This window comes from Protopterus annectens, chromosome 9.part0 (assembly GCF_019279795.1).
Source record: "Protopterus annectens isolate FY-2018-M chromosome 9.part0, PAN1.0, whole genome shotgun sequence".
NCBI lineage: Eukaryota > Metazoa > Chordata > Ceratodontiformes > Protopteridae > Protopterus > Protopterus annectens.
The window spans coordinates 1,608,773,395-1,608,800,209 of NC_056743.1; the positions used below are offsets into that span (position 1 = coordinate 1,608,773,395).

At 39.1% G+C, this 26,815-nt stretch overlaps 1 protein-coding gene across 1 annotated transcript in view; it reads left to right on the forward strand.

Moving 5' to 3' along the window:
• The window catches only part of TECR (trans-2,3-enoyl-CoA reductase), a 722,978-nt gene that overhangs the window by 326,156 nt on the left and 370,007 nt on the right, over positions 1-26,815 (forward strand). Inside the window, exon 4 of the mRNA XM_044084549.1 lies at positions 15,428-15,531. Within this exon, the coding sequence (XP_043940484.1) occupies positions 15,428-15,531 (104 nt within the window). The remainder of the gene's footprint in view (positions 1-15,427; positions 15,532-26,815) is intronic.

The following is a 26,815-nucleotide window of genomic DNA, read 5'->3' on the forward strand; positions in this document are numbered from 1 at the left end:
ACTGACTAAAATTATTTAAACAGCAGGAAGTGATGTGTAACTGTTTTGTAAAAGTTTGGCAGGAGCCAAACGAAAGCGCTTATTTTATATTGCCTTACATTCGCTGTTTGTGGATTTGTTTCATTAAACTTTTGTCGAGCATTTACTTAGCCTGACATTCGTTTTTTGTGGATTTTGTTTCATTATACTTTTGTCGAGCAAGTCCGTTTCTTTTGGTTTTGCGTTGGTTTGTTTTTACTCTTATTGTCTTGTTGCCTAAATATTATTTCAGTGTTCTTAGTAATTTCTTTATGAATGCTTAACTGAAGAGGTAGTATAAAAGGTGTCATACACAAGAAGGTTGTAAAGCATTCAGGGCAACCAGTCAAAGTCACCCATTCAACATTCTTCCAAGGATGTGTTCCTTATTACATCTCTGTTTAAAAATAGTCAACCCAGGCAATCGACATGCTGTTCAGACAAATGGATAATAACAATTACATGCACTTGTACACTTCTTTGTCAAGTATCTTGTGCAGCGACGTATTTAAACATTTTCACCAGTAGGCCCTATGGCACAGAAGGATAAAGCCCTGGTTATACCTCAGATGACCCATGGTTAATTGATGGCGCAGTCACTGGAGGGACTAGGAGTAACAGCATGAGCGTGAAAGGCAAATGCTGGCTCACCTGCCCTGGGAGAGGAAGCAGCCTAGCTTGCCCCATTCGCAGCATGAAGAATATGGTAATCCCAACACTGCAAGTGGTGACCTGTTTGATTGTGAGGTTGCATATGCAATGAAGACTGCACGCATCTCCCAAAGGTAGCCATAGCAGTTCTCATAAGGCTGCTGTGGGTGTGTGCTAGGGCATAATAGAAAAATACTCCCCAGCAGCTGTGTGATGATGAATCCGAGTCCTCCATCTCCTTACTGGGTCCATGTGGGGGTTGGGTAGAGCCAAGGTGGGTCCTCTGTCCAGTAGACCTTGTGAACAAGGAGAGGAGCTTGTGGCAACTAGTAGTTGGCTGTTGGGGAGTCAGTGTTCCCATAGTTCCTGTTGAGTAGTTGACAATGAATTTTACTAAAAAGCAAAGCTGTAGACGTCTGTCTATCCCTAAGTATAGTTCAGTAAAACCTTCTAATACATGCCTCTCAGGTGATAAATTGCATTTTTGAAACATTGAAACAGATTTACACAGTTGTATTGCTATCATTCTAGATGCCTTTGAAATTTAAATTTGTTTCATTGAGTAAAGTTTTAAGTAAAACTAGTAAACAAACACAACTAAGAACTATGAGTGGTGTCATCAATCTTATGATTTGATTTAAACTGGGCCAGATTACCTGCCTGTTCTAAAAATAAAATTTTCTATTTTTCTCACAGTCCTTTGCTTTACTGATTCAGCTTGGCTGTTAAAAGAACACAGGCACCTCACATTCCGTCCTAGGATTTATTTCCTGACTATAGTTTTTGATGATGTATGGGCTTCTCTCCATGAAGATTTTTTCTTTTGGAAATATCTTACAGGTTAAAGTAGGCATTTTATGGGCTTGTTTTAAAGTTTCCTGCATGAGGTAGTCCTCCCGCATTTTAACTGATGCTGATTCTCCTTCATTCTTATATGTTATGTCTACTGTCCATGATTCCTTCAAACTTCTATTGTTATAATAAATACACTCACGCCATTGTACTTTGTTTAAAACTGCACTACTTTCAAAACATTTAATTGATTTTAACCTTTATTGACTTTGTAAACTGCTTCTTCAACTAAATATTGTAGCATACCTTTGCATCTGTAAACATGAGTATACCATTTGGTTGCTGACAACCGCATAAGAATTTAAAGGGTTTTTGCTCATTTTTCTTATTTTTTTCTTTTGGATCTAATTCTGTTAATTGGAAGTCCTGTTTTAAAGTATAAACATTTAAAAATATTTAAAAAGGAAATCTTTTGAAAGAAAAGAAACCCAGTGAAACATTCTGTTAAATTTAAAATCAGAATGGAGCTGATAAATGGAGTGCCTCAGCAGCTGGGTGTCATTCACCAAATGGCTGGCTTTGGATTCATTCCCAAAACTCAGACTGACGTATGCTGTAGTTCTGTTTTCCCAGCATCTTACTGCCAAAATGGTAGTAAAAATTGTCTCTAATGCTAGGGCTCTACTTATTTAGATTAAGAGGCTCACTGACCATCTCTACATTGGACAAAGTTCCCAGTTGCTGGTATTGCACCTGACATTGCAACTGTTAAATCTGTGGCTTGAGAGACTCCATGTGTGCCTGCTTCTCTTCATACACGGAGTGATTTCTAGTCTATTGCTATGTGGACATAAAGGAATCGGACATTGACAGGGCACCAGACCCTCATCTTTACTAACGTTTATAAATCACCAGCGAAAACCTTGCTAGCCAGTCACATAAATCTCAGACATATATGGCATGAATGCCTTTACCCCAGGTATACAGTATTGTGCAGGAGTACTTAGTTTTGTTGCAAAAAGCTATTCAAGCTTCAGTTACACTAACAAAAGAAACAGCCTGCAAGTATTCAAACACTTTATCATTTGACCAAAATTTTTTGATCTAATGCTGCAAAGTTATATTCAGTAAAACAAGGTACGATGTAGCCAGCTGCATGGTGTAGAGGCATAAAGCCTTGACTACAGACAGGCAACCCGGGTTCATTTAGCAGCTTGTTTGTCTGAAGTGCTGGCAGGGAATGATGGGTGAGCACCTGGGCCCACCTCATAACCTGTCTTTGACAGAAGCTGGAGACAGGCAAGAGCGCATTGCCCTAAAGGAGAATAGGCAAGAGGTATTGGCTTATGCACATTGTATGTTCACCCCTGGACATTCAAGAGATGTGCACAAAGCAGGGAAAGATAGGACATCATAGAAAAAAACTCCTTGGTCAGAAATATGATGCTGCATAAAGAGCCTATAGTCTTTTCACTGGTCCTGAGGATGGGTCATAGAAGGTCGAGAGGAGAAAAGGAGTGCTCAGTTAGACCCAGTGAATCCAAATGAATGAGAAGGTGTCCTGGTGCAGGCGAAGGTCAGTAGCAAAATAAACAGAATCTTTGTGGCCTGTGGAACCATATACTTGTGTGTGTGTGTTATAGAACTATCAATATCAATGTTTATAAACAAACTAATAAACATTATCAGAAGTTGAAAACAAAAAAATCACAGACCTACAGTGGTTGAAAAATAAAAACAAATGCTCTCTTTTTCTGATCATTAAAAATAAGTAAACCTAATGGCACCTACAGAGCTACTTTGAATAACTAGTAGTACTGTTAGAGAAAAGGTTTTTCGTACTGTACTTCATAGAGTTGAGGTTAGGAACAGTGGCAAGGTTTGGGTTAGCAGGCAAGTAAGGTGGCATGGGGAGCGATTTTACAGTTCAGTGGTTTAAATTTGTAACTGACAAATAGGTTAGAGGGCTTGTGTCAATAGATTGTAGCACAGAATTGTGTGTAACCCCATTTATAGGGCCTTTTAGAGATCAGAACCACTTGCCTCTTCCTTTAATTCAGTAGTTACTGATAGGCTTGCAGTCTAACCATTAACGTTCTATACATTTATTGTGAACTGAGTACAACCAGTGACTCTGACAAAGCAGAGAAAGTGATTTTGCTCCAAATTCTTTTTAGTGCTAAAGAAGGATGGCCAGTGGATACCCATTTTGAATTTTGCAAAGTTAAACCACTGTATCAAATCTACGAATTCCATGATATAGGCAGTATGAGCTGCTCACCCTGTATTAATAAAGAATGCATTTATAATAACAGTGGGCATTCAAAGTGCTTACCAGCTTATCCCCATTTACAATGCAAATGGATAGTTTTTCGGGTTTTATGTAGAAAAGTTCCTTTACAAATTTACTTCCTTGCCATTTGTCATTCTTCTGCACTCGCACTATTTGCAAAATGCCTAGCTCTATTTATTCAGCTCAGACTGAGAAGGTCATGTATCTAGATAACTGGCTGATTCAGGCAAGCTGCGTTCAGAGCTTACATCTTGTAGTTCTGTAAACTCCTCACTGCTTCCATTTGGGGGTTTCTCACTCAACAAAATAAAATTAGATTTATTTCCTTCTCTGATGGAAGATTTTTACAGGCAATCATAGATAGCAAATTTTCCGTGATAACCTTATTGCATGAAAGGATACAACTGATAATGGCATTCCCTGCATGTCTGCACAGATGATGTTGACACCAAGGGCATTTCTGATGGCTTTTGAGGTAACAAGGCCTGTTCTGTCCTTGTGTGTCCCTGGCACAAGAATGTGCATAAAGAAGTTGAAGTGGTACTGCAGGAACATATGGAATTAAACTGCTCAGCTTCTGGACTGAGGTTTTGTGTTACTACCAACCTTTCTGAAGAAAATGTAGTGGTAACAGAATAAGATCCCATCAACCAAAGACTCCCCTTTATTTCTCTGTTTACAGGAGAGGTACTTACAACGTACTCTTCAGAATCCACAAGAGAACAACCAACATGATCTCAAAGTGCAAGGCCCGAGTTTGTATCGCAGAAAGAAGAGCAGATAATCCCTAAAAAGTTTCACCTGGCCTTAAATGCTTTCAAATGAACATTAAAAGCTGGGACCCTTCATACTGCTGGAGACAGCACAACAATATTGTGGTACATCAACAAACGAGAGGATCCTTTTTTATCCTCTTTTCAGACTAATTGTGATAATCTAAGAAAAGGCATTTGAGGCAGAAGTGTCACTCCAAGCCATATGTGATCTGTTTGGGGGGGAGGGGTCATTCAGCCATTCAGAGTGCAACTGATGTATATAAATCATCTCAGCTCTTCACTCTATTTTTATTCCTATTGAACTCTTTTTTTTTCATAAAGATTCATGTTATTGTAGGTAAGGTGATCATCAAGAAACATAACACTTATTCAGATTATCCATGTTTTTATGTTCCAACCCAAATATCAAGTTAGATTTTAAAGAAGATCAAGTTTTCAGACTATTTCATATTTAATGGGAGGGCACCCCATAACCTTGAAATGGCCTTCGTAATAATCTTCTTTCTATTTTTTTGGTATTATTCACTATGGTAGGAAAGTTAATATTAGTTGTCATAACAAAATGAGACAGATTTTGAGTTTCCTGATCTGTTAGAGCTTGAAGGATAAAGTCTTTATAGAGAGTGGGGTCTATATTATGAGAATGAAAGATGAAAACAGCTAATGCATGTTGAGCGACACCAAATGAGCAAAAAACCGGAAATATCGAATCCGGAAAAAAACAAAACCAAATGTCTAACTAACTGTTTTATGCAGGGTGCAAGCCCCCCTGCACACCCCCCCTACTTAAAGATTCCAACTCCGAGATCGCACTACATTGAAGTGAAGGAAGAATTTCCCTACGGTGATTTCCGTTTACGTGCGTGACATTTTCCATTTTCGACCATTTGGTGTCGCCCAAATGGTGTTCGTGGTTTTCATGTTTCGATCGGATAATATAGACCCGAGAGTGAATGCTAAACACAGCATATTCCTAATTATTCAGTATGCTGAACTATAAAGATTTTAACCTAACAAGTCCATCCATATAAGTCATATTTTTCAGACAGGGAATATCTCTAGTAAATTTTATTTGGAGCATCTCTAAAGCTCTGATATCAGCTTGACTGAGGAAACAGAAGGGGCAGATATACTCCAAAATACATTGAACGAGGGGCTGTGTATGTGGTGCACAAAACCTCAAGTTTTCTTGGGGAAAATGTCCTAAAGACAGTGCTAACTAACGTGAGATAAAGGGTCCTTTAATATAGATACATGTAGTTGTTCTCAACATTAATGTCAAGATCTTTCATGGAAGTAACATTTGATAGAATTTGACTATCTAAATGTAAGGCATTTAAAATCAAAAGGTACCAAACAATGTAATTTTACATTTGCTGACAATGAACCTTAAACCCAACTGCCTTGCACTGCTATTAATTTGCAGTCATAACTAATAATTTTGACATTTGCAGTACTAGTCACTGGAGACTGTATTTTACAGTAGTCAGCATATGTGAGCAGCCAGAAATAATCAACCATGGAGTAAAAAAGGCAAAAACAAATGTAAACAGAACTGGTCCCAGTACAGAGCCCTGGGGGTGCCAGATTGTATATCTATGAGTGTATGTTTGTATAGACAGGCAAGTTAGATAGGTCTCCCAGTACTTTTACCTTCTGCTTCCTACCAGTAAGCCACGCATGTATCCATGTTGTTATATTTGAAATAATTCCATGGGTATCAAGACTTGGCAAAATAATATGTGGAAATGTGTCAAATGCCCTGGCTAATTCTAGACATACAGTGTGTCATGAAAACCTAAAAATAGCAATTAGAGTGGCTTTATCTGAAATAAATGGATGCTGGTAAACAATAAAGTTTAAGTGGATAGGAATTACTTTGCGTAATAACCTAGAGAAAGCAATATTCAAAATATTATCTCAGTATAATGGCCAAATATATGGGGTAATTATTTTCATCTAATATATATACATCATGCTTATAAACTGGGACTATATAGAAAAGCTTTCATCAACTGTAATAGTGTGTAACAGATTATTAAATAACACTGGCAAAGTATGCAAGAGACTGTCCCTCAGTGTATGAAGTTTATAATCCAACAAACCATCTGGAACAAAACTGGCAGAAGATTTCACCCATTAAAAGTATAAACATATTGTATCCTTGTCAAATACAGGATACTGAACATTATAATTAATATGATGCAGTTTACAAGACCAAGAAGCTTGATGCGAAACTCAGCATGCAAAATAATCACTAAAAATGTGCACCATTCAACAAGGAGCATTAACTATCACATTGTTTTGATTTAAATGTCCTTTAACTTCAGTCATTCCCAGTTTGGAGTCTGTATACTTGAGGGAGAATGTATTGTTAATGTTGAAAACCATCCTAAATTCATATTGAGATTTGTAATCATTCCTCATCCTTCAACTGCCTTGTGATACAGTTTTGTTTACTTATATTTGGACTTGTAGAACATATCCTTCAGACAGAGAAAATCTTCCTTTTCTGTTTCAAAAGACTGTCAAGGCATTTATTCCAATAAGGTTAGTCTTGTATCTAGACTCATGTTTTTCCTTAATGTTCTTTTAAACGGAGCAGCTCTTGCTCACAAAACTTGTCCTTTGCAGTTTCATATTGAAATAAAAATATGTGCAACATAATGTGCTGTTTTATAAATATTTGAAATGTTTAGTTGTGATTTTAAAAACTGAATGTGAATTTTTATTTTCATTGTCTTGTTACTTGAATATTTAAATTAGTTCCATGAGATGAGGTGATCATATGGCACCTGTCTGGGCCTAGATTCATGATGGTACATCTCTTCAAGGGATGATTTTCAGAACCCACAATAATTTTGCACTGCATTGTAAAAATGATGTAAATTATAGGCATCGTGCTACTTTTTGTGGAATGTGAACTCATTGAAGTTTCAATGTGTTGATTTTAAATTGCTGATGCTAAAACTATTGATTGCTGTTTGTTGGAGAAGGCCTCTCCACATAAAGCGAAGTGCCATTGTTACTCTGTTAAAATGTAATTTTGATCGATAGATAGGCAACCACAAATTCATTCCCTATTTATCACCCATGTCCCTCATAGATAGTGGCAACAAGTAAGTGTCCCATCATGTCTTTGTTCTGCCAGTCTCGGGATTATTTGTAAGCTAAATATAAGGGCTAAAAACTACCATGGGAATGTAAGATTAATAACCTAGTTTGAATCTATGAACTGCTATGTTTTTGGTTTGTGTACTGTCAAAGATTTGTAGTATATAGTCTTTTCTGTTTTCTCCACAGTTGTGTGGCTGTGGAGTTGATGTATGTAAATAGGGGGTTGTTCAGGTTTTAGGAGGCCTGATCCCAGCAAAAAGTTTAAGTATTTTTACAAGCTGAAGATTTGACTTTTTTATTCAATTAATGCATCAGCTATTTTGTTCTCAGGGAAATATAGAGGGAAGAAAGTAGAACAGAGGTTTTACTTGGTCAGCTGCTTTGCTAGCTCCTTGAACCAGTAATGACTTGGAGGTAAAATAAAATAAGGGGTTATAGGGGATGTAGCCTCCACATGAAGGGTATAGGGAGTTTTGTCTGTAAAATAAGTACATAATAGGAAGTAATTTGTTTTATGTATATACTTGTGTGTTGCACAAGTTGTGTAAGGTGGGCAGTAAGAGTTTCAGGATTTGAATGCCCAGTGTTAGTTGTCTTTATAAATTGCCATAGTTTGAGTTGTCATAGTATATCCTATTTTAGTTTGGAAAACACCCTGGTTGACCCTTCAGCAGAGGAATCTAAGTCTCTCATGAGTGAAAACTGGGCATGCAGAACTTTTTCCTGGTAAATGAAGAATGGAACTATGCCAAGCATAGATGTTTGCCCCTCCCCCATCTGAATCACTGACTCCCTCTGTTTTGTACCACATTACCCTGCAGTCAGTTGTGGGCAACAGATGTATTTGCCATTAGTCAGAGTTGCAGTCTAGAGTATTTGTTTCCTCTATCTCTGCAGAATCATTCAGCATCTGTACTCTAAATAACTCACCTTAAGTACATCTGCATTTACTTTACTATCTGATGACCAAGTAAGTGATGGATCCCAAAACTGAACTGCATGAAAACAGCAAAGTCTGCCCCCTCCACCCAACATACACATGATGTTCTTCATCCCACATTGCTGCAGTCCTAACACTTGGGTAGTCCGCTGTCCCAGTCGGCCCGAATACCAAAGTATAAGGCTGACGTCGGTCAAGGCGCATTAGTCTGACGTCAGGACGTCAGGGTACAAATGCGCATGACCGACGTCATATCCTCAGTCTTTTTTGCCGCATGGTCCGATGCAGAAGCAGTATTGCGAGTGCAGGTTGGCGTTCTGAAATTTTCTGAAGTCGGAGTTTCAGACCGAATCAAAGTTGGCTAAGTACCCCGTTGGGGAATATTTTGGTTTTTTCTTGCCTCAGTATTTAACCGGATGTCAGAAAAAGTGAATAACTGTATTTCTTGTGGGAAACAGATACCTCATAGGGATTACCATACCTTGTGTATACCTTGCTTAGGGCCTGAGCACGACGTTGTTGGATGTCGCTCTTGTGCTAGATTTAACAAACGCACTATAAAGAGAAGATTAGACTGTGCCAGGTTAGTTTTTGGGAAGCGTTGTAATTATAAAATGCCGTCGGATGCTCCGACGCCCGCTTCGTCTAAAAAGCGCAAGGACAAAACAGCAAAGCCTAGGTTGGAAGAACCGTCTGTCCCGGACGTCGGTTCTTTAGAAGGCTCGCTGGAGCCGGAGGTTCTGCCAGAAGTTTCTTTGGAGTCTCAGGGAGAGACTTTACTGTTACAAGATGTGTCCTCTCAGGAGGTAGGCCACGCTGAAGGGGCTTCTCAGGTAGCTGTTCTCCCCTCCCTTCCTAAGGTGGTTAGGCCCTCCCCTTCTGTTTCCAAGGCTTCTTCGAGAGGCAGGCCAGGTTTAACTTCAGTGGGTGTTTTTCCTAGTTCTTCAGGGTCTTTACCTAAGAAACATATGCTTAAAATGGCAGAAGATTTGATTACTATGATTAGAGGTTCTATGCCCCCTCCTGATAAGAGGCCTAGGGTGGAACCTGAGCTTGAGAGTTTTGAGCAGTGTTCGGAGGCTTCTGAGTCTTCGGCTGAAGACTTACAGGAGTATCCCCCTTATTCTGATTCTGATGTAGATGATTCTACTCCTTCGGCTTCTCCTCCTGAGGATTTTTCTTTTTCAGAGACTCTTCATTCCATGAGGGAGCATTTTAAATGGGAAGGTCAAGATTTCTCTGACTCCAGGAAGAGGCTTAGGGAATTTTTGTTTCTACCCCAGCATAGGCCTTTAGCTATACCTCCTGTTCTGGATGTGGTGGAAGATGTTTTTGCAGAGGCTTCCCTGAACCCTGATTCTTTGCCTCCTGCCCCAGTTAAACCGGATAGGTATTATAGGGTGCCTGAAGCTCATAAGTATCTTTTTAAGAGTCCTAGGGCAGACCCAGAAACTGTTTCTCAGGGGCCTAAAGGTGTTAAGGCTTCTGTTGTTAAAAATCCTGTCCCTCCTGATAGAGGCAAGGGCTTTGGATAGATGGGGAAAGAAGGTGTATACTTCTTCCACTTTAGCCATGAGGGCTTTGAATTGTCAGTTCCACATGTTAAAATACCAAAATTATCTACTTTCACAATTGAAGTCTAAGGTGGATGCTCTGGCGGAAGGTATTGAGTGTAAAGAGTTGCAGGATTTAGTACATGTTTCTGAACAGGTGGGTAAGCATTCCTTGCAATGTGGTTTTGATGCTGTACAGGCCTCTTCGAGGGTGGCTGCCACTGGTTCTGTTCTTCGCAGGCACGCCTGGCTGAGGGATCAGAATTTAGCTGAGCATGTTAAGACAAGGATTTTGGATGCTCCGTTACAGTCTGATGTGTTGTTTGGTTCGCCTGTGGAAGCAGTTTTAAAGAAAATGGAGGACAAGGCTAAGTCTATGCAGACTGTTAAAGATTTTTGCAGGTTCAGCCTCCAAGTTTAGTAGAAATTGGCCTACTAAGGGGTGGACATATCCTTCTTATGATTCCCAGTCTAGGGGTAGGTCTAGACGTGGTAGGGGCAGAGCTCAAGGTTCTTTTAGGCCTAGAACAGGAGTTCACCTGCTCAGTCTTCTGGTGAGGGCAGGGGTCAGTCCTTTCGTAAGCAGACCCAATGACCTGCCTTTTCAGCTGCCAGAGCCTTTTCGTCTGGCAGCACCTTTGGGGAAGGCTGGCACTTTTCAAAGAAAATTGGAGTTTAATTACCCAAGACAGATGGGTATTGGATATCATTCACCACGGTTACAGGTTTTATTTCCATACCTTGCCCCTTTCAAAGGCATGCCAGACATTCCTCCTCTACAAAGAAAAGAGGCCCACAAGCAAATTTCTCTGTTACTCCAAATAGGGGCCATTCAGCCGGTTCCTGTGCCAGAAAGGGGCCTAGGATTTTATTCTCGCCTGTTCCTAGTACCAAAAAGGGGAACACGTGGAGACCAATTTTGGATTTATCTATCCTCAACACTTATCTGGACATTCCCAAGTTCAAAATGTTGACGTTACAACAGCTTTTACCTCTGCTGGGCAAAGATCACTGGATGGTAACTTTAGATCTCAAGGAGGCTTACCTTCATGTGCCTATCAGTCTAAGTTGCAGGAAGTATCTGCGTTTTCGAGCTGGGAATTCCCATTATCAGTTCTCTGCATTGCCCTTTGGCTTATCTACTGCCCAGAGTATTCACAAAAGTTCTGGCTCCAGTGATAGCTTACTTCAGGCTAAAAGGAATACAAATCTATCCTTACTTGGACGACTGCCTGATTCTGGCTCAAGAAAAGGAAGACCTTTTTCAGCATTTGGAATATGTGATAGCAGTGCTAAGATGCCTGGGGTATTCTGTGAACGAAATAAAGTTCAGTCTAGTACCCTCTCAAGACATGTGCTTTCTGGGTGTGAGACTGAATACAGCAACCCAGATGGCCTTTTTAACCCCGGACAAACAAAGAATCTTTCCCTTTACTTCCATCAACTATCTCTTCAGTCCGGGCTGACTGCAAGGACAGTCCTTCAAGCCTTAGGGTTCATGGCATCTTGTATTCTGGTGCTTCCCAATGCCAAACTGCATATGAGGAAGCTGCAATGGTATCTCAAAATGTATGGACACAGCACTGCCAGGATTTGGACACTGTCATTCAAATAATACCTTGCATTCAAAAGGAATTTTTGTGGTGGGCTCAGGAATGTCACCTAAACAAGGGACTCTCTGTGACCCGGCCAGAGGCGAGTCAGATTCTAACGACAGATGCCTCAGACATAGCTTGGGGAGCTCATCTGAATGGAAAGTGGATACAAGACAAGTGGCCTGCCAGACTACAGCATCTACATATCAACATGAAGGAGATGTTAGCAGTCCAGTTTGCATTAATGGCTTTCAAGGAGTTACTTCTTCCAGGGCAGGTGTTGATTCTAACAGACAACACAACTGTCATGTGGTACATCAACAAACAAGGGGAACACATTCTTATCCTCTATGCAGGCAAGCAATGATTTTGTGGGAGACTGCGCTCAGCTTGCAACTAAATCTTCAGGCAAGGTTTCTGCCGGGAGCACAGAACTCCTTAGCAGATGTGTTAAGCAGGCAAATCATGGATCCCCACGAGTGGAAACTGGATCTTCATGTATTTCGGAAATTGACAGTGTCATGGGGAACTCCAGACATAGATCTGTTCGCTTCTCCACTAAACCACCAGCTGCCAAAGTTTTGCACGAAGAGGTTTCATCACACAGCTTGGAAAGTGGATGCTCTTTCTTTCAGTTGGAAAAATCTTCATGTGTATGCCTTTCCACCTCTGCCTCTCCTCCCAAAGGTACTCCTAAAGGTCAGACAAGACAAGCCAAGGATGATTTTAATAGCTCCAGATTGGCCTCGGCAACACTGGTACCCATTACTGAGGAGTCTGGTAAGGAAGCCTCCATGGCCTTTACCTTTGATTCCACACCTATTGTCTCAGAGGGACGGTCATCTACTCAATGTCAAGCTTCACTCTCTTCATCTAACAGCCTGGCATATTCTGTTTTGAACCACAGCAGGTCTCAACTTCCTCAACAAGTTTTGAATGTGATTATGGAAGCCAGAAGACCTAGTACAAGGAAAGTGTACGCAGAAAAATGGAAGAGATTTTTATTTTGGAGTGCAGCAAAGGATTTGGAGGTTTCGAGCCTAATTTGAGTGTGGCTCTTCAATATCTTACTGAGTTATTGGACAAAGGTTTGTCTTTCTCTTCCATTAAGATTCATGCTGCAGCAATTTCAGCTCACTATGATTGTGACCCACCATTGTTTTCTCATCCTTTGTTCAAGCAATTTCTTAGAGGGGCAAAGAATATAAGACCCCCACGTAGAGCTCCTACTCCTGCTTGGGATCTCAATTTTGTGTTGGAGAAACTTACTCTACAACCTTTTGAGCCTCGGCTACTGCTGAATTGAAATACTTGTCATGGAAGACTGCTTTTTGTTGGCCATTACTTCTGCAAGAAGGGTTTCTGAATTGCAGGCCCTTATGGCGGTTGAGCCTTTTTGATTTTCCATAAGGATAGGGTATCATTACGTACTAATCCTTCCTTTATGCCTAAGGTGGTTTCTAGTGTGGCTTTAAACCAAACTATTCATTTGCCTACTTTTTATGCAGATCCCCAAAATAAGGGGGAAAAGATTTTGCACACTTTAGATGTACACAGGCAGTTGCGTTATTATTTAAGCAGGACTAAGGATTTTAGGCAGTCTCAGCAGTTGTTTGTTTCTTTTGCTTTGAGTTCTCAGGGCAAGCCTGTGTCAAAACAAACAATTTCTAAGTGGATTGGGTTTTGCATTGCATTTTGTTATTCCCATCATGGCAAGGATATTCCAGCTGGGATTAGGCCTCATTCCACTAGGGCTACTGCCACTTCAACAGCATTTCTAAGGGGTGGCAACTAAGGATATTTTGGAGGCAGCTACTTGGAGTTCAGTGCATACTTTCTCTAAGCATTACCACCTTCCTCTCTACTCTAAATCTAGGGCTGGTTTTGCCACGGCTGTTTTGCAGGGCATGTTGACAGCTCCTGCTTCTTTATGATTTGCCAGCCTCCCTTACCTCTGCTTTGGGATTCTACCCAAGTGTTAGGACTGCAGCAATGTGGGATGAAGAACATAGTACAGTTTTGTACCTACCATAAATGTAGATGTTCGAAGATCCACATTGCTGCAGTCCAATTTACCCTCCCTCCTTCCCCTCTGTGTTTAGGGGTGGTTGTGTGGGTGGGGTTGTACTTTTGTAAATTTGTATATATTGTACATATTTTTGGTACAGGAGTGTTTGGTGTTTTTTGGTTTTGGCCTTATCTTTTTAGGGTCTTCTGACATCTGGGGCAAGAAAAGACTGAGGATATGACGTCGGTCATGCGCATTTGTACCCTGACGTCCTGGCGTCAGACTAATGCGCCTTGACCGACGTCAGCCTTATACTTTGGTATTCGGGCCGACTGGGACAGCGGACTACCCAAGTGTTAGGACTGCAGCAATGTGGATCTTCGAACATCTACATTTATGGTAGGTACAAAACTGTACTTTTTGTCTTGCGGCCCAGAGTGAGGAAGATAAGAGACAAGACCTCCTTCTCCCTAGCTCCATGCTGGCCAAGACAACCATGGTTCATCTTTCCAACATACAAGTCATTTGCACAGCCAGTCATCTTGTCTCTTCACAACAAGCCGTTATTCCTACAGGAAGAGGGAGTCCTACATCTGTCAGTCTGAAAGCATTGAGAATCTCCAGTTGATATAGCTTTATTTTCTCTCCAGAGATGTATTATCTGTCTTAAAAGGCCTTCTATCACAAGATATTTTGTAATCTGTATGGACCGGATATGCTTTCTGGTAAAAGAAAATGAAAATAAAAAAAGCTGTTGGTTAAGTAGTAGTGGTTGCTTATCCGGAAGGTATGCATGTCATAATCTGTGTTACTTCTTTCATTTTCTGGTGCACGTTTGTGAAAAAAGTTTTACTTAAAATGTGAAAAGAAAATGGGTAACATTTGTGAGCTTCACTTGCTGGGAAGTTGAGAACACTTTGAATACCTTGAATATTTAAAGTCGTTCTTTAGTTTGTTGCCTGTTATGTTTTCTAAATTTTTATGTTAAGTGCCTTATTGAGTCTGGCCTTCCTGTGTCAAAAAAGTGGCTTCTATATTGCTTTAGTAGAATTTGTATGGGGTTATGGGAGAAGATTAGTATTTTTTTTCTTTTTGCTTTCAGATTATTTATTTTATTGTATGTAAGGGCAGCCGGAATAAATGACTACTACTATTAATTGTTTATGTAATTTCGCATCAATGATAATTACTGGATTTGTATTGCTATACATTCCATGTTTTTGTATAAAAATGCATGTAAAATTGACATCCCTGTTTTCTTCTTGGTGGTTCTTGTATCTTGCATCTGATTGTATCTATTGTAGATTTTCTTGAGTTGGGCACAAACAAAAGGATATAGTTGGTTTTGTTGCAGACCACTCAGAGATGATTATTTTGACTGAATTAGTAAATTGGTAGTTTGACAAAGCATGGGGACCCCCCAATCCCCATATAGCTACCCACAGTTATTTGTATAATAACAAAGATCATTGCATTTGGGGAAAAGGGGTACAGTGATGGCAGAAGAATGCTTATTTTTTTTTTCAGATGCATTTCTTCAGTCTTTGATTTCACTGGTCTGTGAATGACTATATGTAACCCCCACAGAAATACCGTATTTATCAATATTCATAAGGCTCTGGAAGGAAGGCTACTTAAGACATTAAGTTTATACTAGCTCTTTATGTCTGTGTCTTTATTACAGAGGGAAAATCAGTAAAGGATGAAGATGTTTTACAAAACCTACCGGTAGGAACAACTGCTACCCTATATTTCAGGGACCTTGGAGCACAGATCAGCTGGGTGACTGTAAGTATAGATGTGGCTTTTGTAATGGTTGTAGTACTTTAATACATTATGCCTTCTATATTAGATGAGTTCTAATACACACAAATATATTTTATGAAACTGTACAAGAGATTGTGTTTTCAAGACTTATTAAAAAGTTTGAAACTGGCTTATACTTACGTTTTTTAACCCATGTTGGTTTTCTGTATGAATTTCCTTATAATTCTTTTTTCAGCTTTTTTTAAACAAGGAAAAAGTTGACCTTATTAAACCATAAATAACCAAACAGTAAACATATTTAACAAGTAATAACCAGCCTAGCACTCAGTCAAACAGAGTTTACTTTTTAAGCACATCCACATACTTGCAACCTAAAACCCCCATCATCAATGTTCATTTTTACAGTACTTTTCATTCTTCACTCAGTACACATTTTTCTTCATGCACTGATTCCCTTTCCTAGACACTGTATACAGTTTGTTATTGAGCAGTAATTTCACTGTCTGTATGCAAAAAATAAACCATCCATGAATTCAGTTTTTTGTTTAATATTAGGATCCTTTGCTGATTATTGCAAATCTTGGATGTGTTGCATGTTTTTCAGTCATAGCATCATTTGATGTTGTAACACCTTTATTAAATTCTTACATTGTCGACAATACATAATACAGATATAATAATAGAAAAGAAAGCAAACCATAACATTTTTTTTCATTTTTGTGTATTATACTTTATTTTTAGCAATTATTATTCATCCCAACATCCATAAACTGCTCATTTCCTGCTTTCCCTTAAACCTTATTCCCCTCCGTAGTCCTGAACACTGTTCTGCAAATATTCTTCCCACAAATTCTGTTTATTTCTATGTAGTTTGCTTCTTCCTTTTCTAAAGATTCCATCTCCAGTTCTTATTTTGATTTCTATTTTTTAGTAATTGCTTTTTTTGACTGCAAATAGTATTAAACTTTGTAAGGTCTTACTGTGTCTGGGCAATTGAGATTCTGCATCTTGGCTTAAAAGAATTAGTTCCTTAGTTACAACTATTTGCATCCTAAATATTTCTGAGAAGGTACTATTTAGGGAATTTCTAAAGTATGCCAACACATTACAATCTCAAAAAATACGTTCCCAATTGTGGGTCTCTGTCATATCATACCTCCAGTATTTACTATCTACTTGAGGAAAAGTTCTCCTGAAATCTTCTTGGTCTGTAAAAATACATTTGTAAACCCTGTCAAGCACAAATCTGAAGCCTTCTGGACTTTGTTGCATACTAGAAGCCATACGGATATCCTCCCATTGTTCTTTTGTGTACTGCCTTTCCATTCTCCCTTCCAATCTTTTTTAACCTACACTAATTGTTTACACGCTCTTCTAATTATCTTTTTTAATACCAACTTATTTTATTTTTTAGACTCTAATAAAAACGTTACTACTGCTGGTCCTTCACTTGGCACTCCCCTGTTTATTTCTCTTTGCCTATACACCATTAGCAATCCGTGATAGGGAAAGCAGTCTGTAACATGCAGTCCAGACTTGTACTTGGTCTCATCCAACTCTGTTATTTTCTTCTCTCTAGTTATTTTCTCAAGGTACCTTGGTTCCTTTGCTAAATTTTTTCCAGTACATTTCAGACCCATCTTGCCTGTTTTCTATGCCCTAGTTGCAGTCATGCCTATTGGCAAAATCTCCTTTCTTGTTTCACGTGCTTAGTTCTTAGAATGTTTTTTAATACTTTATGAATATAATATTCTGTATGGTTGTTATTCTGAAAGACCTGCATCCAAAATATTGCTCTCTCCTTACTTCTTCAACTTCCCCTTTGTTTCATCATCAGCCTTTTTCACTTTGATTTATAACCTTCTGCTTGTGTTATGTACATGAGCCTTAATTGCATAGTTGTAAGTTATTCCTTCAAATCAGATAATCCTAAACCACCTTGTTCTATGGGGAGAATCAACTTATCCCATTTAACTCTTGTCCTCTTCCCCTCCCAAACATTTTCTTTCAGGTGTTTATTAATTATGGTCCACAGTTTCTCCATAAAAATATGCCTGACCTATATATAAAGCTAAAGGGACTAGAAGCATTTTCACTGATTATATCTTATTATCCATATTCATAATCAAGAGCTTCCAGCTTAGCAAATTTTGTATCACCTTTTGTTTAGTCTCTTCCCACATATCCTTGTAGGCATACTAGAATTTTTTTTAATCCATATACTTTATTTTATTGTGTCCCCGTACATGTTGGTATTACTGAACCAATTTGCATATAGGTATATAGTCTACTATTATAGCCTTTCTTTTACCTTCATCTATTTTATATCTAGAAAAATTTGAAACTGTCGCAAAATTTTCTACCACACAGAAATGTCCTTTTTTGGATTTATCAGTTGCAAAATATCTGTGAATAAAGCTGCCTTTTTTGGTTACCATACTAGTTCTATCTTTGAATTTGTGAGTCTGTTATTGTCTTTGCCAGTGACTCTAAATATAAAGCAAATAAAGAGGAAAACGAACAGCCCTGATTCCTCTGTTCAAACATAGATTATTGGAGAGGAAACTTCTCCCCTTAATTTAGCCTCCAACCTGTCATATCCTCCTAATTAACCCTTTTGGTCCACCACATTTTTAGGATTGTAAAGTTGTATAAATGTTATAATATTATTACATCATCACATAAATTCTGAAGTTTGATTATGCAACTGTTAAGAATTTTGCAGTTTGAAAGTATATGCATCCAATCTCCCAGCTCATCCATCTTGCATCTTCAGCAGCAAGGAGAAACTGAAGGAGACTTTTGTGTCAATCGAAGTTTATAAAAATTCTTAATTTTTTTTCACCCAAATAACTGGAACTTTCTGGACCTATTATCATATCTAGAGATAGACACTAACCCTACCCATCTTTCTTTTCTAATCTGTTCATTTTTGCTTACAATGACACCCACCAAAAATCTCATGTACTTCACTAACCATTCCTTTCTCAGTTTGATGCAAAGTTATAATTCCCACTGACCAACTTAACCCATAGGAGCCGATCTTCCTTCTTTACTAGTGAAGTTTAACTTGTTTAAGAACTGTAATCAGCAGTCCATACATCTTTTTAAAAGCATTACTGCCCCATATTTATCTTCAAACTGCTCCCAGCTGAAAAGATTATACTATGTACATCATCTGTTTATTTATGGTCATTGTGAGGGGGTTGCTTATTTATGTTTATTTGTGATAGCTCTTTCGCCATATTTTTATTTTTGTCTCCTTCATGACCGAATTACTTCCCCTTATAATGTCTGCTGTTGCCCTTGATCCCCCTTTCTCTTTTTTTCCATTCAATATCATATACAACCCCTTTAACCTTTTCCTATCTTATAGGTTCATAGGTACTTACTAGACTGTTGATCTCTGATGATTTTAAGAACCCTAGCGTTACATTCCTATAGTCATTTTTAACCCTTATATTTTGTATGCAACTAATCTAGAGATGAGCTGAATAAGTATATGCTGAAATATTTACATGTTTTCCCCATCCATGAGGGACAAGGCTGTTAAACTGAGGATGAATTTGTGGTTCCCATACATTTGTCTAAATTATGATTAAACAGTGTAAGAGGAAAATTTTGCTTTATGTGGCATGGAAGGCAGTTCCGTACAGTGTTCTGTTTGATACAAAGCTAATTTTCCATCATTTTAGATTTATTTTGCAAACAAGATTGAAGTACCTTTAGTGGGTGTTTATGATATCACCGGACTTGTAAATGTCTAATAGGTCTAACAAGGTCTCTTGAAGTTGTATAAGTAAAGCAAATGGTGAATCATAGAAGCCTGTATGAAGATTTCTGTAAGAGAAGAGGGACAAGGCTTTGAGATTATCTCCATAGCTTTTATGATTTAGACCCTTGATTTTTTTTTAATGAAAAAACATTGTGGTCATTCCAGTTGTGACAAATGGGGGACACAATTGGACTTTTTGCAGTTTAGAGAACCAGTGGTAAAACAATTGGTGTGAAGCATGTATTCTTTGCATGATGTCCAAACCTTCTGTTTCCATCTCCTAAAAAGAATCAAGACTTTAAGTTAATTAAGCTGATGCTGCTAGGGAACTAGTCAGATTTATGCTTCGGTAAGCAATATAGAGCCCTTCGAAAATGGGTATTCCCTCTTTCTGCTGCTAGGGAACTAGTCAGATTTATGCTTCGGTAAGCAATATAGAGCCCTTCGAAAATGGGTATTCCCTCTTTCTGGGTCTCCTGTATATAAAAAAGTCCCTATTCTGTCAAAAGGGCCCCCTTCCTCTCACTCAGTTTTTATCCTTGAGGATCTAGGGTTGTATTTGAAATGTTTTATAAACTCCTGAGACCATTTCTGACCCTGGTCATAAGTGCTTGGGTGAAGATTTACACAACATTCTGAAACCATGTTTAGAACAGAACATTTAGCTATAACCAACATTATGTCTTTCAGAATTAGAACAAAACATTCAACTATAACCAACATTCTATCTTTCAGAATTCAATATAACATTTATTTATGCTAGTATATCTGTTACATATACCCTTTCTTCCACTTGCTTCCACATAGGAGGCAAAAAAACCCCCACTGAGCTGGCATGGGACCAAGACCATTTTTACTCGGTTATATGACTGAGCCAGGGAAAGGTTTAAATATTTTCTCACTCTAAGATGTGCCTCAGTACAGTGCTCCCCCACCACCACCTAATTCTGAACCTTAGATTCCATCCTCATTTATATAGACAATTTTCCACGTAATGTTTTTGCTAAAACAGATCTTTCTGGGCCTGGGCTATAATTAATGTATATTTCTTTTGTTTTTTGTATGCTTCATTTCCAGAATCTCCCCAGATTTATTTAATTCTTAGAACACTTTCTGTAAATTTTCATCTGGATCAGACAGATATGCTAAGTGGTATCTATAGTGTATTAACATTCTGCATAATGCATCTTCTACTGTGCACCCCTTATAAGTAAATTGTCTTTATAACATCTTCAGTGTTTCTAGGTATAATGTGAATAATAAGGTAGAAAACAGGCATCCCTACGTTGTACTTCTGATTAAGTTCATCACCCCTGAAACCCATGTGCCTACTTTTATTGTAACCTTTATCATCCTTATACAATGACTGATGGGGAATGCCATATACCTTAAAACTGCAAAGAGAAAAATCCAGTTTATATGAGCAAATGTTTTTTCTGCTTCCGTAATAGCTACCTCCAATGGCTTAGCTGGTCTAGTTGCTTCTGCATTACCAAATAAGTTTTAAACAAATTGTTAAAAGTTGTTTTTGCAGAGATAATTTCAGTCTGATCATGGTGTATAAGCATGCATAATATATTTGTTAACCTTTAGCCAGTAATGTTGTATGTAATTTATAATTGTGATTCAGCATGGATATCAGTCTGTGAGATCTTGTGTGTGCGAGGCCTTTCCTGGGTTTTAATATGACTTGTAACAGTGGATAGCTTCCACAGCGATAGAATTTGACCAGTTGTCATAATGTGATTAGCTAACTCCATGAAATCTCTCTTTCAAGTCTTCTTTCTACCACTTACACATTTCTCTTGCTGTATTTTTTGGCCCAGGTATCATCACATTTTTTGCTCCATTATTAAGTCCATCTGTTTGGTCACAGCCTTTGTTAAAAGTGTGACTATTAACTTCCTAATGTCCAAAATTTCACAGTAGGCTTTTGATTTTTTTGACCCTTCTCTAGATTCTTCCTGGTACAGCCCTCTGTAGTACTCCGCGTGCTGAAAGCTATTATCTTGCTGATACTAATATCTTACACATCACCCTTAACACCTTCTGCTACTTATGCCGAAGGATCAAACATTATTCACTGACCAGTGTTTTCTAAAGTTCCTTAAGTTAAAGAACCTTTTGGCTTCATCCACCTTATATTGCAGTGATTTTTTTGTGTGTTCTCTTTGAAGTATTTAAATGATGTGTCCATCTGTCTTATAACTGTCATTAGCTTGCTTTAGGTTTTCAACAGCACTTCCTGTAATTCCATGAAACAACTTCTCATTTGCAGTAACATCCCTGTAGTCTGAGTTGTCAAACTAGCAAATAAATCTGATTTTAACCCGTCCCACTCTGATGCTGAATCATCCAAGGTTTGTGTACTTTTTTTTTTATTTGCCAATTCCTTACATCTTTCCCAATACTCTCTTTAAGTTGTTTATCTTCGCATAAGTACAGGTTACCTCCCCCCATTCTCTCCATTTTGCTCCATGCAGTTGTAACTGTATATTCATAGGTGCGTGCTCTGTAATAAAACAGAGGGTGCCCAAAGATTCCTATATGTGATCATGTTCCTTTGTTATATTGACTTTGTTCATCCGTGAAAGGAATTGGTACCTATAAGAAAACAGATATATCTGGCTCTTACTCGCTTGCTTTCTGGCTCACTCGCTTTCTAGGTAACTGTAAAACCCTATGTATATCTGTCATACTCATTCCGATATACCTTCCTGTAAACTTGCCAGCTGTGGGAGTGAGTATACTCAGATGTCCTGAATATACCTCATCCTGCAAACTCCAAATTCCAGTCCCATGCCCATATTGGTTAACGCTGTCAGATCATCCTGCACCAGAAACTATCTAACCCTGCATAAACAAAACTGACAACAATCACCTATTATTTGTAATTCTTAGATGTAATAATATTCTGTATTTCTTTGAATAACTGTATTATACCTCACATGCATTTTTACTGTATTCTCAGCCTGTTGTATATCAACTGTATTGCATTATGTATGTTTGTAAACTAACTATATTACTATATGTATGTAACTTTTTATGTATGTTTGTAATTATCCTTGGAGCTTTTCTCCCCGGGCCAACACTGAAAACGGGCTCTTCTTGGCCCCATATACTTCCTTGGTCATCAGACTGAAATAAATAAATATTGTTTTTATCCCTTCCCTGTAGACTTAACCATTCTCGTATGATCCATGCACAATCAAGTTGTTTCAGCCATGGAGACAAATAGATATTTATAACCATTATTTCAGTCTCTTCCAAGTTCCCATTGATAGCTCTATATTTACCTCTGCTATCTTTTCTATTAACTGAAATTGGACTCCTCCTAGCCCCACCAATCAAGGTTATAACTCCCTTTCTGCCACCTGACCTGTAATAGGAAAAATTTCTAACCACATACACAAATTTGTATAAGTTTGAAGTCCTCTGCATTTGCCAAATGCATCTTTTACAGTTACAGAAGCCATGGTCTATACTTATTTATGTAGTCAATCATTTTATTCCTTTTAATAGGGCTGATCATTTGCATTACAAGAAAATAAACTATCCCTAAGATTCATTAATGCCAACACTTAGTGCAGGTGTTAATGAATCTGGCCTTGTATCTCTCCATTGCGTTTGAGTATTTTATCCAATTCCTGTAAAAAAAAAATGCCAATTCTGTTAAAAGGGGCCTAGGGTTATAATAGAAATATGTGATATCTTTCTATTCCTCTGTTGCAGTATCCTTAACATGAAGGAGTTGCCTGCCACAATGACTCAACGTTGGCCAGTATAAAAAAGACTTTTACTACTAGGGGTGCATCGGTACGTTGCACTTAGGCTGCTGTCTGACTTCGGCCATAAAAGTGACACACACATGCACCCTCCCCAAAACTTCTTTGTGGCCAGTCAGGATGCTTCACCTGTATGTATGTCTGCTCACCAAAGTGGTTGTCTCAACATTTCAGATAAGTGCCCAATTGGGGCACTTCCGTCTGATCCACTTCGAAAAATTTTACACAGGGTATTTTTAATGCCCTCATGTGTCGTAGGTCTCCTCCTGGGGTTTACACCCTGGGTTACCTCTCCACAGAAAAGGGCAGGGAAGAGGTTTCTTCCGAGGAGGAAGATTCTTCAGAGGATGAGTATTTAGCATACTCATCTCAGACCCTTCCCCATTGAATTATGCTTCCCCGGAGGAGGACTTCAATGGCATTGACTCTCCAATGGCGGAAATTACCTTTAGTGAGACCTTAAGTAAGATGGGGGAGCTTTTTAAATGGCACAGCTATCAGATGTCTGATTTCTAAAAAAGGTACTACGAACTACTTCAGGTAGACATTCCCAGTCCCTTAGCTGTCATTCCTGCCTTCTTAGATGTTTTTGCATCCTCCAGTAAGGTTCCTGACTCCCAGCCCCCCACACCTAAGAAACCAGACAGATTCTACAAGGTGCCTGAGGATTATAAGTTCTTGTTCAGAGCCACTTCTGCTGACCCTTTTGTCATCACTATGGCTTCTGATAAGGCCTCTAGGCTGCTTCTGTCAACCACCCTGCTTTCCTCTGACAAAGACAGCAGACATATGGAGAGGTTGGGAAAAAAGTTATATACATCTGCCACCATCGCTGTTAGAGCTATAAACTGTCAGACACACATAGCCAAGTATACCTTGGAACTCCCCTCCCAACTTTCTAAGATTATATGGCAGACCCTGAGAATAAATTGTTGGTATCATCCCTGACTGGATCTTCCTTTCAAGTGGCCCAACACTCCATAAAATGTAGCTATGATGCTGTGGAGGCTTCAGCTAAGGCAGCTGCCACAGGCTCGGTCCTGAGAAGATTTGCTTAGCTGAGACTACATCCTCTAAAAGAGGACATTAAATTCGAACTCATGTATGCCCCCCGAGACAATTCAGCCACATTTGTCCCTGCTGCTGCAGAATTGTTCACAGCCTTACAGGAGAAGGGAAAAGAGATGCAGGAACTAAAGCACATCCTGGCCTCCCCTGTACCAAAATTCCAAAGGAACTACCCTTCTAAGTCAGTGTTTGTTAGAAGGCAGGCAAGGCCTCCCCCAGCTAAGTCAAAAAAATCTGGCAAGAGACCTCAGCACCTTAGGACTCGACTACAAACCTCACCTCAAAAACGGTCCTTTCCAGACAGACCAGGGTCCATCTGACTGACTGGACCCCAGCCCCATCACCACCACCACCTTTCTCTTTCCTTTCCAGTGTGGGAAAACATAACACAGGATGCCTGGGTGCTCTCCATCATAAAAAAGAGCTACTTCATCTTATCTGCTGGCACCAGTTTTCACAGACATTTTCAATATATCTCTCAGCCAGGAAAAAGTGCCCAAATGCTCTAAGACCGCCATCATCCCTCTGCCCAAGAAATCATCTCCAGCATCATTAAATGATTACCGAGCCATTGCACTTACTTCAGTAGTGATGAAGTGTTTTGAAAAAATGGTCAAGGATCATATAACATCCTGCCTGCCTGCTACATCTGATCATTTACAATTTACATACAAGCCAAATCGTTCTACTGCAGATGCCATAGCCTTAACACTTTATCATACCTTGGACCACCTGGAAAATAATGACTGCTATGTACGCATGCTGTTCATAGACTTCAGCTCGGCCTTCACCATGATTATTCCACAACAGCTGCTGTCTAAGCTGAGTAAACTGTGCATAGAAAACACAGTATGCAACTGGGATCCTCATCTTCCTAACTGAAAGGCCACAGATAGTTTGAGCTGGAAAGCATCACTCAAACAGCATCACCCTAAACACGGGGGTCCCACAAGGTTGTGTACTCAGTCCACTTTTTTTCACAGTTCTAACACATGAATGCACAGTTATGCATCAGTCAAATAAAATCATCAGATTTACAGACAACACCACAGTAATCGGCCTTATCAAGAAGGAAGACAAGCGGGTCTATATAGAAGAAGTAAACCAACTCATTCATTGGTGAACTGACATCAACTTAGCACTAAATGTTGGGAAAACCAAGGAAAACAAAACAAATCATCATCAATTTTAGGAAGAAGAAAAAGCCACACACCCCTATTATCATTGATGGTGCCACAGTGGAGAGAGTAAACAGCACTAAATTCCTAGAGGTATATATCTCGCATGACCAAAGTTGGGGCACAAATGCTTCCTACCTTGTAAAGAGAGCCCAACAACATCTCCACTTCCTTAGGAGACTTTGTAGAACTAACCTCTTCCCACAGGTCCCTACTCACCTTCAACAGAGCCACAATTGAGAGTGTACTGACAAACAACATTGTTGTCTGGTATGGAAATTGCTCTCAAACTGATCAGAATGCACTGGATAAGATTGTTAAACAGTCCACAAAAACACATTGGCTCCAACCTTCAAGCCTACAGGACATATATTCAAACAGATGCTATTTCAGAGTCCAAAAACTATTGAGGGATATACACCATCTGTCTCATGGACTGTTCAAACTCCTGCCAGCAAGGAAGCACTACAGAAGCATTAGATGCAGAACATCCAGATTCCGTAATAGTTTCTTCCCACATGCTGTCAGACTGCTGGGTAACAAACCCATAGCCTAACTTACTACATGGGTAAAACATTATTCGTGTGCAATATGTCATTGTTTACATCAACTCTCTGAATAGCTCACTTAATACATCTTTATCTGCACTAGAAAAACTGAACTGTAAGTCTATGGTATATATTGGTGGTAGGTAAGTTTACATGTATGCCTCTGTTATTTATTATAGTACTGTTTTTTGCATATCCTTATATTTCTACTGAGTCTACGGCTGTTGTATTTGTTGTGTTTCTGATGTAAATAGAGCTTTCAAATTTGCTGTATCTTATTTATTTATTTATTTTTTATTTAATTTAAATTTTTTATTAATTTAATATATCTTCCTTCTGTAAACTCTTATTCTTATGGTACGAGCCTGAGTATCGAAATTTCGTGCAGTGATGCTCACTTTTTCCTCTGTATTGATCTGTAGGACAGTAAAGTTTACTTTGACTTTATGGTGTGGACTTCTCTCCTGCCCTTCAGGGGCATCCCTCAACCTCCCAGAGACCAACTGCCACATTTCCCAAAGGTGCTACAAGATCTACTGGAACAAGGCAGCATCCAACTAGTACCATCCAAATAAAGGGGAAGAGGGTTCTATTCAAGGAAGTTTTTGGTGCCAAGGAAGAGAGCCCATGGAAGACCCATCCTCGGCCTCTCCTACCTCAACACCTTCCTAAAAGTACTCACATTCGGAATGCTAACCTTCAAACTCTCTTCCCGTTGGTCATCCCACAAGCTTACATGGCTTCCTTAGACATAAAGGATGCTTACCTACACATCCCCATCATCCCAGTTACAGGAAGTACTTAAGATTCTCTGTGGCTTCCTAGCACCTTCAGTTCTCTGACCTTACCTGTGGTCTCTCCACTGCCCCAAGGGTATTCACAAAATGTCTACCCCAGTAATTGCTTACTGCAGACTTCAAAGCATTCAGGCCTTTCCATACCTGGAAGACC